The 13,264-nt window shown below is 38.0% G+C and overlaps 1 protein-coding gene across 1 annotated transcript; it reads left to right on the forward strand.

Annotated features, from left to right (window-relative positions):
* The first annotated feature begins 976 nt into the window (after nucleotides 1–976).
* On the forward strand, nucleotides 977–12,744 carry LOC124716336 (40S ribosomal protein S15Aa). Its single transcript, XM_047243166.1, has 4 exons — nucleotides 977–1,133; nucleotides 1,359–1,493; nucleotides 1,581–1,746; nucleotides 12,613–12,744. Exons 2-4 carry the CDS (start codon nucleotides 1,361–1,363, stop codon nucleotides 12,704–12,706), a joined length of 393 nt encoding a protein of 130 aa, XP_047099122.1. The 5' UTR covers nucleotides 977–1,133; nucleotides 1,359–1,360; the 3' UTR covers nucleotides 12,707–12,744.
* Nucleotides 12,745–13,264: the final 520 nt, after the last annotated feature.

Genomic DNA, 13,264 nt, shown 5'->3' on the forward strand with positions numbered 1-13,264 from the left:
TTTTAGCATACTATTAAATACCCTTATGTTGTTTGCATTAATAAGTCTTCTTTGTACATATTTTTCAGTGACAGTGTATTTCTTATTTTTCTCATTCCCTATCATCATTTTTAAAGCCATTTTGTCAGAAAAGCCTTATCTGTTACTTCAACATTGTACTCACAGCTTTGTTTGTTGATAAATATCTGATCAAGTGTTGTTTCAGATCCATCTCCATATCTCGTAATTTCCTGCACTGTAGGTTGCATGTTGTATATGTTAAACAGATTAAATAATTGTACCTTGTTCTTATTACTTCTGTTAAAATTAATGTTAAAGTCTCGAAGAGCTATTGTGCATTTTGATTTGCCTCTCAATTCATTTGAAAGATCATCTATATAATATAAGAATTGAGTAAAGTCACTTGATGGCGACCTATAGATGCAAACAATGATAGTCTGACAGTCTGTAAGTTCACAAATACAACATTCAAAATCTTTTTCTGCGCACTTCACCTTGCTAAGTGTTATCTCGTTAGATTTAAGATTACTTCTAACATAGATGTATACACCTCCGCATTTATTAGTTTACCTGCAAAAGCTACTTATTAAATCAAGTCTGGTTTATTTGCTGCACAAATCTGAGTGTCCCGAAGCCAGTGCTCACTGATACACAGTACGGAAAGGTATTCAAGTCAACATAGAACATTTACTATCCGACATGGAAAGAAAGCACAATTATAAAACGAAGACTAACAGGATACAAACGCAAGATATAACAGGAGTGAGAGTGCCGAATGCAAGTTAACTATCGATGTAGGCAGACGATGACGCCAAAGGTTACTTCGCGGGAAGGCTTGCGGTGACGCGACGACTTGTTGAGTGTCAGTGTGGATGTTGTCATTTGAAATGCATTTTGGAATATTTTAATGTGATATGACGTGACGGCCATTGTGAATCAGCCTTAACAGGGTTCCAAATTATTTATATGCTCTGTTAGAACTTTACATCGATTACGCTCCGACTAAATAATTGTTACCTTTGACTATGGGAAAGTGTTGTGTCTTTGGTATCTAGACTCCTGAACTTCCTTTTTCCTGTGTATGTAGAGAAAGTGCGTGTGAAACACGTTGAATGGTGAAGTTTATATCGGAGGTAATCGATGAGGAGATGTTAATTGTATCTTTTTGTGTTGTTAATGGTATATGCACATTGTTTCGCGGGAAGATCTGAATAGTTATATCATAATATTCTACGTTTGTTATCTCAGCGGTGTCAATACTTTGTGCTGCAGCTTGTGTTTACAGTGTGTAACAGAGGTTAGAGGTAATAATTCTAAGTTTACTGTATGTTTATTTTCTTATACACTTAAATTTTCAGCAATGGTGCGCATGAATGTTTTGAGTGATGCTCTCAAGTCAATCAATAATGCTGAGAAGAGAGGTAAAAGGCAGGTCTTAATCAGGCCTTGCTCCAAAGTCATAGTGAAGTTCTTGACTGTCATGATGAAGCATGGTAAGCAGTGATGTACGGACTCTTGATTTAGTTAACTGGTTAATGAAGTGATGCATATCAAATGTTCATGCGAAACTTACCTTGTAGGTTACATTGGAGAATTTGAAATAGTGGATGACCATCGCGCTGGGAAGATTGTAGTTAATCTTACTGGAAGATTAAATAAATGTGGTGTCATATCGCCTAGATTTGACGTACCAATCAATGATATTGAGAAGTGGACGAATAATCTGCTCCCATCTCGACAGTTCGGGTAAGTTCAGGTTTTTAGTAGTTTTTTAGTTTGAGATACCAATGTCCTAAATGATTGTAGGAATTGTGAACTTCCAACAAAAGAAAAAGATTAGTAGCTTTTATTTTTGATTCGCTGTTGACTTATTGTAAGCCATCGTTGGTGAAGGTAAGTTGAACATACGTGGACTCCTCGCTTTAGTTAAATCGTACCCTGATCAGTCACACAACCAGTAGATCATGGTACATAGGGCGTCTCCCAATGCCTTTTTCAAATTTGATGTACCATACAATTACTTGATATGCTTGTTGGTTTGTGTAGCATGTTTTTGTGAGAAGTACCTAGTATATGGCAGCTCATTACAGAAATTTAACCTTCCAACGTGTCCTGTATCTGGGGTGTTGCTCCACAGATAAGTTTGCAAGAGTGTGGTAATTGACCCTCCCTCTAAACACTCTACTGTGGTGATGCTCTAGTGTAGCCTGAATTGTAGGATAGGTGACAAAAGTGACAATCTTGTTCAGAGTTGGCAAAGGCAATGAATGTGGATATTGAGAAAAGGTTTTGGAAAAGACTTCTCTGTTACAAAATTGTTAAGGTTTTTGTGGCCACTGTCAGAAAAATCATTAGATGAATGTCAGCCGAAGAACCCGAGACAGAAGCCAATAGGCAGTTTGTCACTTCTCTGTTACATACCCTCTTGCCTAAGTTTATGTTAATATTTGACATATTTTCTCCTATGTAACACATTTATTGCTTTAGAAACTAAAACTGCCCGGAAAATTCAATAAACCCAGATTAGAAAACAAAGTCTCTACATAGTTCGTTCATTTTGTGAATACCTTTAAACTGTGAAATGATGTTTGTCGTATTTGCTTCTGGTTGTATTATTATGGTGCAGCCCTTGTTTATGCCTTAGTGGCAATAACTTAAAGTGTAGCGTGGCTATAGTTTATTTGCTTTCTTTTTACGAATAGCCTTGATAAGTTATACACTGTTTTGCCTGGCATGAATAATTAGTTTATCTTACTTGGCATTAAATTTGTAAGGTGGTAGTTCTCATGACTCATGTGTATTTATTTGCATATGAGCCTTGTGACCAATAGGTGTGGGAGGCAAGAATAAGTAAAACTGCATCTCTGGCCACAATGAAGTGTTTATTTGCCATGGCTGGTGAGTCAGTTAGGTACTGCTGTTCGTTAAACTGTTCCACCAGTTTACATCATAGCTCTAGAAATATTGATTTTTCAATGGCCACCATATGTACTGAGTTCTACTGATGCTATGCATCATTGCATTATTAACATATTAGGGATTTTGATCATTAAGAAAAAATCTGTAACACATGCAGGTTATAAATAAAGTTGCTTCTAAATTAATAGTCAAAATCATGATAAGATGTAATCTGGTGGTATCTGTTGATATTCTCTCTTCAGCAGGTCTTGTTGCTGTTGTTTATTGTTACCACAGTCAGTCAGTTTAATGTGATTTTTCATTTATCAGGCATTCAATTCCAGGATACTTTTCTTCCTTATCTGTATGTTACCGTGTTGTCCCAAAGCTGATTAAAAACTGGTAACTTTCGTACATGTCATTCTAATATGTGAACAGGGACTAAAATGCTCATTCGCAACTCACTTGGTAATTAGTTCCTGATAGTCAATTATACATCATGTTGGGCTCAGAGCCAAGTAATATTTTTGAAGGGCAATGCTTTTGCCTATGAGACGTTTATTCAGTATCCATAAATACTGTGAAAACTATTACTGTAAACAAGTTCAAATACAGTTGAAGTTGTACGGTTGTAGGAATTATCACCATTTTCACCTGTGTTTCACAAAACTTTCAAGTTTCACTAAGAGCTATAGCTTGTCCTTGGTGCAGTCCTTTACTTTCTTGCAAATCACTTGCTATCCTACCATGTGAATCAAATGTCACAAGATTGTTCAGTCTCAATAGTATTTAGCTCTCCAGTGTATTGTTAGTTTTGGTGAGGTGGTATAGTGAATGTTTGTACCGATATTTGATTTGTACGTGGATGATTTTTCTGAAGAAAATAATGTTGGTTATGTGGAATGCTCTGAGGCTTAATTCAAATGCTTATTAGATTGTTCGGTTAAAGGTAGTGGCTTATAGATTCTGTGAAATTCAGTAATGGTCGAAAAGGTTAGGAATACAAACCCTCGTGTTTAAGTTCCTGATCCGTACAAAATCTCGCTTTAGAATGACAGAACAAGATGCACAAGGTGACTAACTGTGGTATAAATTTAAACAGTGGAAAGTCCATGATGATGGACTAAGATTGTGAAAAGGATGGATTGCTATTCACCACATAGGAGAGACATCAAGTCACAGACAGCTACAATGAAGGGACTGCTAAACTTTTCGCTTTTGGACAAAAAAAGATCCTTCAGAAGCAGAAAGCACAGGCTACTTTCTATAGTTGTGAGGTACAGCTGTAAGCTGCACCTTTATCTGACGAGGGTTGGGAAAGGTGGAAGAGAATTGTGGAGAAAGGGAAAAGCGAATTGGTGCATTAGTTGAGCAGGTGTGCATAGTGTTAGTGGGAGTGGGTATGGGGGGAGGATGGGGACTTGTTGAAAGGTGAGGCCAGGGGTGTTGGAGAATGAAGGATATGTTGTAGGGAGAGTTCCTGTCTGCGAAATTCAGAAAAGCTGGTGTTGGTAGAAAGGATCCGGATAGTGCAGGCTGTGAAGCAGCCATTGAAGTGGAGCACATAAAGTTTGGTAACTTGTCAAGCTACTGGCAGTCTACCTGTCTTGGCTACAGTTTGTCAACATCCATTCATGTGGTTGTGGCTGGCGTGCCCACATAGAAAGCAGCACAGTGGTTGCAGTCAAGTTAGTAGATGACATGGCTGCTTTCATAGGTAGCCTTGCCTTTGATGGGATAATAGATGCCTGTGATCGGACTCGTGGTGATGGATGTATGCAACTTGTTTTGTGTCTAGAGCTATTGCAGGGATATGAACCATGAGGTGCAAGGAGTTTGGAGCATGTATGGACTAGGGACAAAAAGAGATACTTGTGTATGTTTGGTGGGCAGTGGAATACTACTGTGGGGCAAGACTCAAGTTTTACATGGAATTTGCAGTCTCCGCCCACAACGGCCACAGGCCGGTCATGTGATTCCACCTCCACACGGACAGTAGGCGGGGCGTGACTGCCAGCGCTCAGTCTTAGACCTACTACCAACAGATGTTATTTGCCTTCATCATGGTTTTACCTGGGCTTTAATAACTGAAATTAAAATTGTCAAAGTCTACAATTTTTGAACATGTTGCTTACAAGGCATTTTCAATGTCTTTAGATAAACATAAGTATGTGCTAGAAACACACCTTCTGTGCAATGTTATTCAAAAGAACAAGTTTCCGAAACTAACAACACACACATATTTTGGATATGCAATAGATACATAAGGTAATTAATAATAATGGCAACAGAGTTTGTCATGGCAGCAAATATATGTGGTTATTGTTCAAAACTTTAAAACCATTCAGCAGTTTGCTGAGGACGACTGTATGGAAAATATTGACAGTTCAATAATTATTGTATCCTATTTGAGCAGCAAATGGATAAAATGTTGGAAACTCATTCTTCAGCCGCCTGTAAAACTCTGAAAAGTCATATCCCATGTATTGCCAAACTATGCATTAAATGTTATATCAGCCTAAGACATGGATATATTATGAACATAATGCTTGAAGTATGCGAAATAAAATCTCACAAGAACACCAGTAGACAGCAACTTTAATAAAGAAACGAACAACGAACGGTTTGCATCTGCTAAATTTTTATGTACAAAGAAATAACCAACTTGTTACAGCACGTTAAAGTGGAAATTTCACGAACTTAAGCCTTTTTAATTGCCGTGCACGAAATTGAAGCCGACTCCTTCGGCAATTTTGTGACACATTTTATTTTGAGCAATAGAAACATCACATTAGAAACTCATGTTCGCTACACACGGAAGTTAATAAGAAAAATATTTATTTTGTGAAATAAAACGGAAAAAGAGTGCAAACTTTTGTTGGGTCACTTAATCTTCTAGGCTCTTGTTGGGCTGTACGTTTTTAAACAACTCTTAGCAAAAACCTGAAAAAAATCTGTGCAACCTGGCTGTAGTGCACTTTGCTGGTTTTGCTTACAGACACAAAGCAGGTGAGAGTGTGTTTGTTTTCCAGCGGGAAAGGCAACATAGTACACTCAGGTAAAACCAGGAGTGCTGGCAGTCACGCCCCGCCTCCTGTCCGTGTGGAGGTGGAATCACATGACCGGCCTTTGGCTGTTGTGGAGGGGAGACTGCAAATTCCGTGTGAAACTTGAGTCTTGCCCACTGTGGGAGGGGCAAGGAGGATAATGGGTAGGATATATTCCACATGTCTGGGCAGGAGGAGAGGTAGTCGAAAACCAGGCAGTCTTTTCACTGTCTTTCTATGACTCATTGCCTTTGTGTGGTGTCAGTCTCTGCGTTTCTTCTTTCATTGTTATTGTATAACATCACAATGACCACACTGTTATATGATAATTATAGAGTTGGTGAATGGCTTGTGTTGAGGTTTATAAACATTCATGTATCTTTAGGGTGCATGGTGCAGAGGTCCTCATCAAACGATTACTCACAATACTGCAGGAATAAGGTTGAAAGTTTTTGCTTGGTGTACTTAAACTAAATACTAAGCTAGCAGATGTTTTAAAATATGGAAGGTGTGCAGAATGTGCTAAAACTTGCACTGCTGATACCATCTATCTTCTTTGATGCATGATGTCAAAATAGGGAACACAAATTGACCATTTGAGTCCAATGTGTGTAAAATTCTCACTGCATCTGTTGGCTTCAACTCATAACAAGACTTGTCTTTCAGTTTACCCTAAGCTCTGTTCAGTGTTGGGTAGCTGCATGGAACTGCGCCTACACTGAGACTTTGCTTTGGAAAATGTGTGGAGCATCTGTGAAGCCCACTTTAGTAAAGTAAAGTAAATCTTGCTTGGAATTGGTGGCATTACCAACAAAGTACTAACTTGTTTCCAACAGATAAGTAGCATTCTCAGTCACATATGTAATAGCTCACTGAAACGGCATTTTTTTCTGATAAATTGAAATATGCTATTGCACAAAAAAGGGGGGTGGGGGTAATTATGGTGCTGACAACTACCACCCAGACTCACTTCTGACAGCTTTTTCTAAAATTCTTTGGTCCCTTATTGTTCTTAATGTATGCCACTCTATATTCATGAAGATGCAAAGCTAGTTGTTTTTGCTGATGCTACAAGTACAGTATTCACACACAAAAAAAAATAAAAGAATTAGCTGAGGAAATTTTAAATAATGTCTCTCAGAAAATTAAGTGGTTCTCTGCAAATTGACTGTCATTAAATTTTGATAACAGTATATACAGTCCTGTGTAGTAAATCTGCTTTATGGTTATTGCAAAGTTTGGTGATCAAACACAATTAGCTTACTAGGTCTATTTTCGTTCACGATTTTCATATGGCAACATAGTTTGGGTAGTTCATCGTTAAGGAAAAATGTATTCATTGACAAAAGTATGTTATCAGAATAATAGATAGAACCTAGCCAAGATCATCTTGAAGACATTTATATAAGGAACTGGGGATATTCACACAAACTTCCAAAATATTTGCTTATGAAATTTGGTATTAATAACCCATCCTACTTCAAAAGCAGTAGAAATGTACGTAGCTAAAACACTAAGAGAAAAGCTGATCTTCGCTACTTTGGGATAAATATAACTTTGGCACAGAAAGGGGTGAACTATGCTGTCGCAAATCTTTGGTCACTTATCAAATAGCATCCAAAATTTGACGGCTAGCCAATGAACGTTTAAAAACAAATTAAAATAATTTCTGAATGACAACTTCCACTCAGTAGATGAATTTTTAGATATAAATTAATAATCTTGCAACTAAAAAAGATTGAATTATGGCATATAAAGAAATCTTTTGTTAAACTGACACATTCCACAACACTACAAAGTCCCATATTCATGCTCTGTGGTACAAGTGTTAATCAGATCATCTCTCAAAGCTTCCCTTTGTTTTCGACTGCATTCCTTTCCCCCCATTTCAGTCAATTATTGCCTCATGCTACTTTTGAAACTCTCAAAAAGCTGTGGTTCTTTCAACTTATCCAGGCCCCATCCCCTTAATTTTCTAAATTTTTGCAGTTTCTTCAGTTTTAATTTACAGTTTATAACCAATAAATTGTAGTCAGGGTCCACATGTGCCCCTGGAAATTATTTGTGGTTTAAAATCCAGTTCTGAAATCTGTCTTACCATTTTATAATTAATTTGAAACCTTCCATTATATCTAGATCTCTTCCATATATACAGCCTGCTTTTGTGATTCTTTAACCAAATTGTAGTGATAAAATTATGCTCTGTGCAAAATTTTATCAGGTAGCTTCTGCTTTCATTCCTATCCCCCAGTGCATATTTACTTACTATTTTTCCTTTTCATACTTTCGAATTCCAGTCCCCTATCACAATTAAATATTCCTGTCCCTAACTATCTGAGTAATGTCTTTTACTACCTCTGTTGTTGTTGTTGTTGTTGGGGTCTTCAGTCCTGAGACTGGTTTGATGCAGTCTCCATGCTACTCTATCCTGTGCAAGCTTTTTCATCTCTCAGTACCTACTGCAACCTACATCCTTCTGAATCTGCTTAGTGTATTCATCTCTTGGTCTCCCTCTACGATTTTTACCCTCCACGCTGCCCTCCAATACTAAATTGGTGATCCCTTGATGCCTCAGAACATGTCCTACCAACCGATCCCTTCTTCTGGTCAAGTTGTGCCACAAACTTCTCTTCTCCCCAATCTTATTCAGTACTTCCTCATTAGTTATGTGATCTACCCATCTAATCTTCAGCATTCTTCTGTAGCACCACATTTCGAAAGCTTCTATTCTCTTCTTGTCCAAACTATTTATCGTCCATGTTTCACTTCCATACATGGCTACACTCCATACAAATACTTTCAGAAATGACTTCCAGACACTTAAATCAATACTGGATGTTAACAAATTTCTCTTCTTCAGAAACGCTTTCCTTGCCATTGTCAGTCTACATTTTATATCCTCTCTACTTCGACCATCATCAGTTATTTTGCTCCCCAAATAGCAAAACTCCTTTACTACTTTAAGTGCCTCATTTCCTAATCTAATTCCCTCAGCATCACCCGACTTAATTAGACTACATTCCATTATCCTTGTTTTGCTTTTGTTGATGTTCATCTTATATCCTCCTTTCAAGACACTGTCCATTCCATTCAACTGCTCTTCCAAGTCCTTTGCTGTCTGACAGAATTACAATGTCATCGGCGAACCTCAAAGTTTTTATTTCTTCTCCATGAATTTTAATACCTACTCCGAATTTTTCTTTTGTTTCCTTTACTGCTTGCTCAATATACAGATTGAACAACATCGGGGAGAGGCTACAACCCTGTCTTACTCCCTTCCCAACCACTGCTTCCCTTTCATGTCCCTGAACTCTTATAACTGCCATCTGGTTTCTGTACAAATTGTAAATAGCCTTTCGCTCCCTGTATTTTACCCCTACCACCTTTAGAATTTGAAAGAGAGTATTCCAGTCAACATTGTCAAAAGCTTTCTCTAAGTCTACAAATGCTAGAAACGTAGGTTTGCCTTTCCTTAATCTTTCTTCTAAGATAAGTCGTAAGGTCAGTATTGCCTCACGTGTTCCAGTGTTTCTACGGAATCCAAACTGATCTTCCCCGAGGTTGGCTTCTACTAGTTTTTCCATTCGTCTGTAAAGAATTCGTGTTAGTATTTTGCAGCTGTGACTTGTTAAGCTGATAGTTCGGTAATTTTCACATCTGTCAACACCTGCTTTCTTTGGGATTGGAATTATTATATTCTTCTTGAAGTCTGAGGGTATTTCGCCTGTTTCATACATCTTGCTCACCAGATGGTAGAGTTTTGTCAGGACTGGCTCTCCCACGGCCGTCAGTAGTTCCAATGGAATATTGTCTACTCCGGGGGCCTTGTTTCGACTCAGGCCTTTCAGTGCTCTGTCAAACTCTTCACGCAGTATCATATCTCCCATTTCATCTTCATCTACATCCTCTTCCATTTCCATAATATTGTCCTCAAGTACATCGCCCTTGTATAGACCCTCTATATACTCCTTCCACCTTTCTGCTTTCCCTTCTTTGCTTAGAACTGGGTTTCCATCTGAGCTCTTGATATTCATACAAGTTGCTCTCTTTTCTCCAAAGGTCTCTTTAATTTTCCTGTAGGCGGTATCTATCTTACCCCTAGTGAGATAGGCCTCTACATCCTTACATTTGTCCTCTAGCCATCCCTGCTTAGCCATTTTGCACTTCCTGTCGATCTCATTTTTGAGGCGTTTGTATTCCTTTTTGCCTGTTTCACTTACTGCATTTTTATATTTTCTCCTTTCATCAATTAAATTCAATATTTCTTCTGTTACCCAAGGATTTCTACTAGCCCTCGTCTTTTTACCTACTTGATCCTCTGCTGCCTTCACTACTTCATCCCTCAAAGCTACTCATTCTTCTTCTACTGTATTTATTTCCCCCATTCCTGTCAATTGCTCCCTTATGCTCTCCCTGAATCTCTGTACAACCTCTGGTTCTTTCAGTTTATCCAGGTCCCATCTCCTTAAATTCCCACCTTTTTGCAACTTCTTCAGTTTTAATCTACAGTTCATAACCAATAGATTGTGGTCAGAGTCCACATCTGCCCCTGGAAATGTCTTACAATTTAAAACCTGGTTCCTAAATCTCTGTCTTACCATTATATAATCTGATACCTTTCAGTATCTCCAGGATTCTTCCATGTATACAACCTTCTTTGATGATTCTTGAACCAAGTGTTAGCTATGGTTAAGTTATGCTCTGTGCAAAATTCTACCATACGGCTTCCTCTCTCATTTCTTACCCCCAATCCATAATCATTTACTTTGTTTCTTTCTCTCCCTTTTCCTAGTCTCGAATTCCAGTCACCCATGACTATTAAATTTTCGTCTCCCTTCACAATCTGAATAATTTCTTTTATTTCATCATACATTTCTTCAATTTCTTCGTCATCTGCAGAGCTAGTTGGCATATAAACTTGTACTACTGTAGTAGGTGTAGGCTTCGTATCTATCTTGGCCACAATAATGCGTTCACTATGCTGTTTGTAGTAGCTTACCCGCATTCCTATTTTCCTATTCATTATTAAACCTACTCCTGCATTACCCCTGTTTGATTTTGTGTTTATAACCCTGTAGTCACCTGACCAGAAGTCTTGTTCCTCCTGCCACCGAACTTCACTAATTCCCACTATATCTAACTTCAACCTCTCCATTTCCCTTTTTAAATTTTCTAACCTACCTGCCCGATTAAGGGATGTGACATTCCACGCTCCGATCCGTAGAACGCCAGTTTTCTTTCTCCTGATAACGACATCCTCTTGAGTAGTCCCTGCCCGGAGATCCGAATGGGGGACTATTTTACCTTTTTTCAATCTATTCACCATCTGCAGAGCTAATTGAGATATAAACTTTGTGCGGTGTTGGCATCCTGTCTACCTTGGCTACAAAATGTGTTCGTTATGCAATTCATAGTCGCTTACCCGCATTCCTGTTGTCTTAATCAGTATCAGACCTACTCCTGTATTACTCCTTTTTGCTTTTAAATTTATAGTCCTGTACCCATCTGACAATTGTAACATAACATGTTGAAAGACCCTGGTGTAGGAAAAGTAGTTATTACAATGTATGTTAATACATTTGCCTCTGAGATTCTTAGCAAGGCAGCGATGTACATTTTGGAACTCTTTGACCGAGCAATTTTATTCCTGTGTGAATATGCAGACTTGAAGAGATTAGTTGTTATTTATTCATAGGACAAATGTGTAGGTTGAAGAAAGTGTACAGATGGGCATGTCTCAGGAGAAAGAGAGAGAAAGGAGGAAGTGGATAGTGAGAGGGGTTGGGATGCGAAGTGAAATGGAGATGGTTGGATGGGATTGTGCTTAAAAAATGAGGAGGGTGTAGTCAGGGATGAGTACAGAACAAGTGCTGTACAAGTACATGTATGCAGCTGTGGGTAAAAGGCTAGTGTTACAATTTATTCTAGGTATAAAACTAATTTAAGATACCTTTGTTGTCGCTTTGATCTTTTTGGCAGGGTTTTGTTTTGATTATTCTGTTATTAACTTGAAGACTTCTTACCATCATGTACACTAACTGCACAACTGTTGCCCTATTTCCGCTTGTCCATCACATTGTTTTATCCAGTTAGTTTTAACTCATCTGATTCACTGCCTGTGGTGTAATGCGACCCAGAAAAATGTTCCATGTTAGCCCGAGCTCGTGTTAATACATTTATTCTTTGGAACAGAGTTCATCTAGTCAGGGTTCTCAATTTCATGTGGAAGTTGCTAGTTGCCATTGTACTAAGCCAGTGTCAGTGTTCAGTTAATGCATAGCAATTGATGGACTTGAAACAATTGGAATGCGGAGTCAGGCCAATAGCAGACACCAGCATGTCCTGTGTACGCAAGTAGTCCACAACTAAAAAGTAATACATAGCTGACTGCAGTCTCTCTCCAAAGATACAGTTTGATAGGTGGACATCAAAAACAAACAATAGTTTGGTGCATTCCCCCCCCTGTTATACAGTAATTGCAGATAGCTTTTGTAGATGTATCTGTTAATAAGTTGGTGATGCATTTGCTTGTACAGTCAGTAGTTTACTTATTTTGGCTGAGTTGGATTAAACTGTCTGCACAGTGTTATTACTTTAGAGTTGCTGGTGTTGTTACTTTATAGTTACCAGACAAAAATGTACTTCTAAATAACTGTTCCTTTTTCAGGTATGTGGTACTAACTACTAGTGGAGGAATAATGGATCATGAAGAAGCGAGGAGAAAACATCTTGGAGGGAAGATATTGGGTTTCTTTTTTTAATGAACTGTGACTTGTGTCAATAAACTTGTTCCCATAAATTTCTGCAGTTTTCAATTCATTTCAATGCATTTGAAATTCAAAGATTTATCTCATTTAAGAGAAAGTGAAAAATAAGTTGGAACTAAGATTTAAATGCACAGTTACATCATTGGGAGGTACATTTTTTTGTTGCTTCCCTTAGGTGCCATGGTGTTTAGTAATGAAAATGACTTACATTCTCTAGACAGGTATACAACTTTATCTGATGAAACTGCAGCGAAATTGTTACACACTGTCAAGAAATAACATAGGTAGATCTAACATTTTTTCTTAATTCATCAGTTTCCTCCTTCACAAATATACTGTTTACAAATGCTGTAAGTTCTTGCTGGTCTTCTAGTTGACCAGAGGGTCTCTTCACTCTCTCTCATGTATCACTGCCATATGTCATTTTCCTCTCTTGATGATAAATTAAGTTGATGCAGCAGTAGAGTGATTGGTGTTAAAGTCAGCTCCCAACTGATGGCGAAAAAAAAATTATAAATGATACTGTAAATCATGAAATTAAAATATATCAAT

This window comes from Schistocerca piceifrons, chromosome 1 (genome assembly GCF_021461385.2).
Source record: "Schistocerca piceifrons isolate TAMUIC-IGC-003096 chromosome 1, iqSchPice1.1, whole genome shotgun sequence".
NCBI lineage: Eukaryota > Metazoa > Arthropoda > Insecta > Orthoptera > Acrididae > Schistocerca > Schistocerca piceifrons.

Excerpts from the sequence above, each read along its gene's own strand:
- LOC124716336 (XM_047243166.1), top strand. The coding sequence starts at position 1,361 with ATGGTGCGCATGAATGTTTTGAGTGATGCTCTCAAGTCAATCAATAAT. Across the intron at positions 1,494-1,580 it reads GACTGTCATGATGAAGCATG|GTTACATTGGAGAATTTGAA; the intron begins GTAAGCAGTGAT and ends CTTACCTTGTAG. Across the intron at positions 1,747-12,612 it reads CTCCCATCTCGACAGTTCGG|GTATGTGGTACTAACTACTA; the intron begins GTAAGTTCAGGT and ends TTCCTTTTTCAG.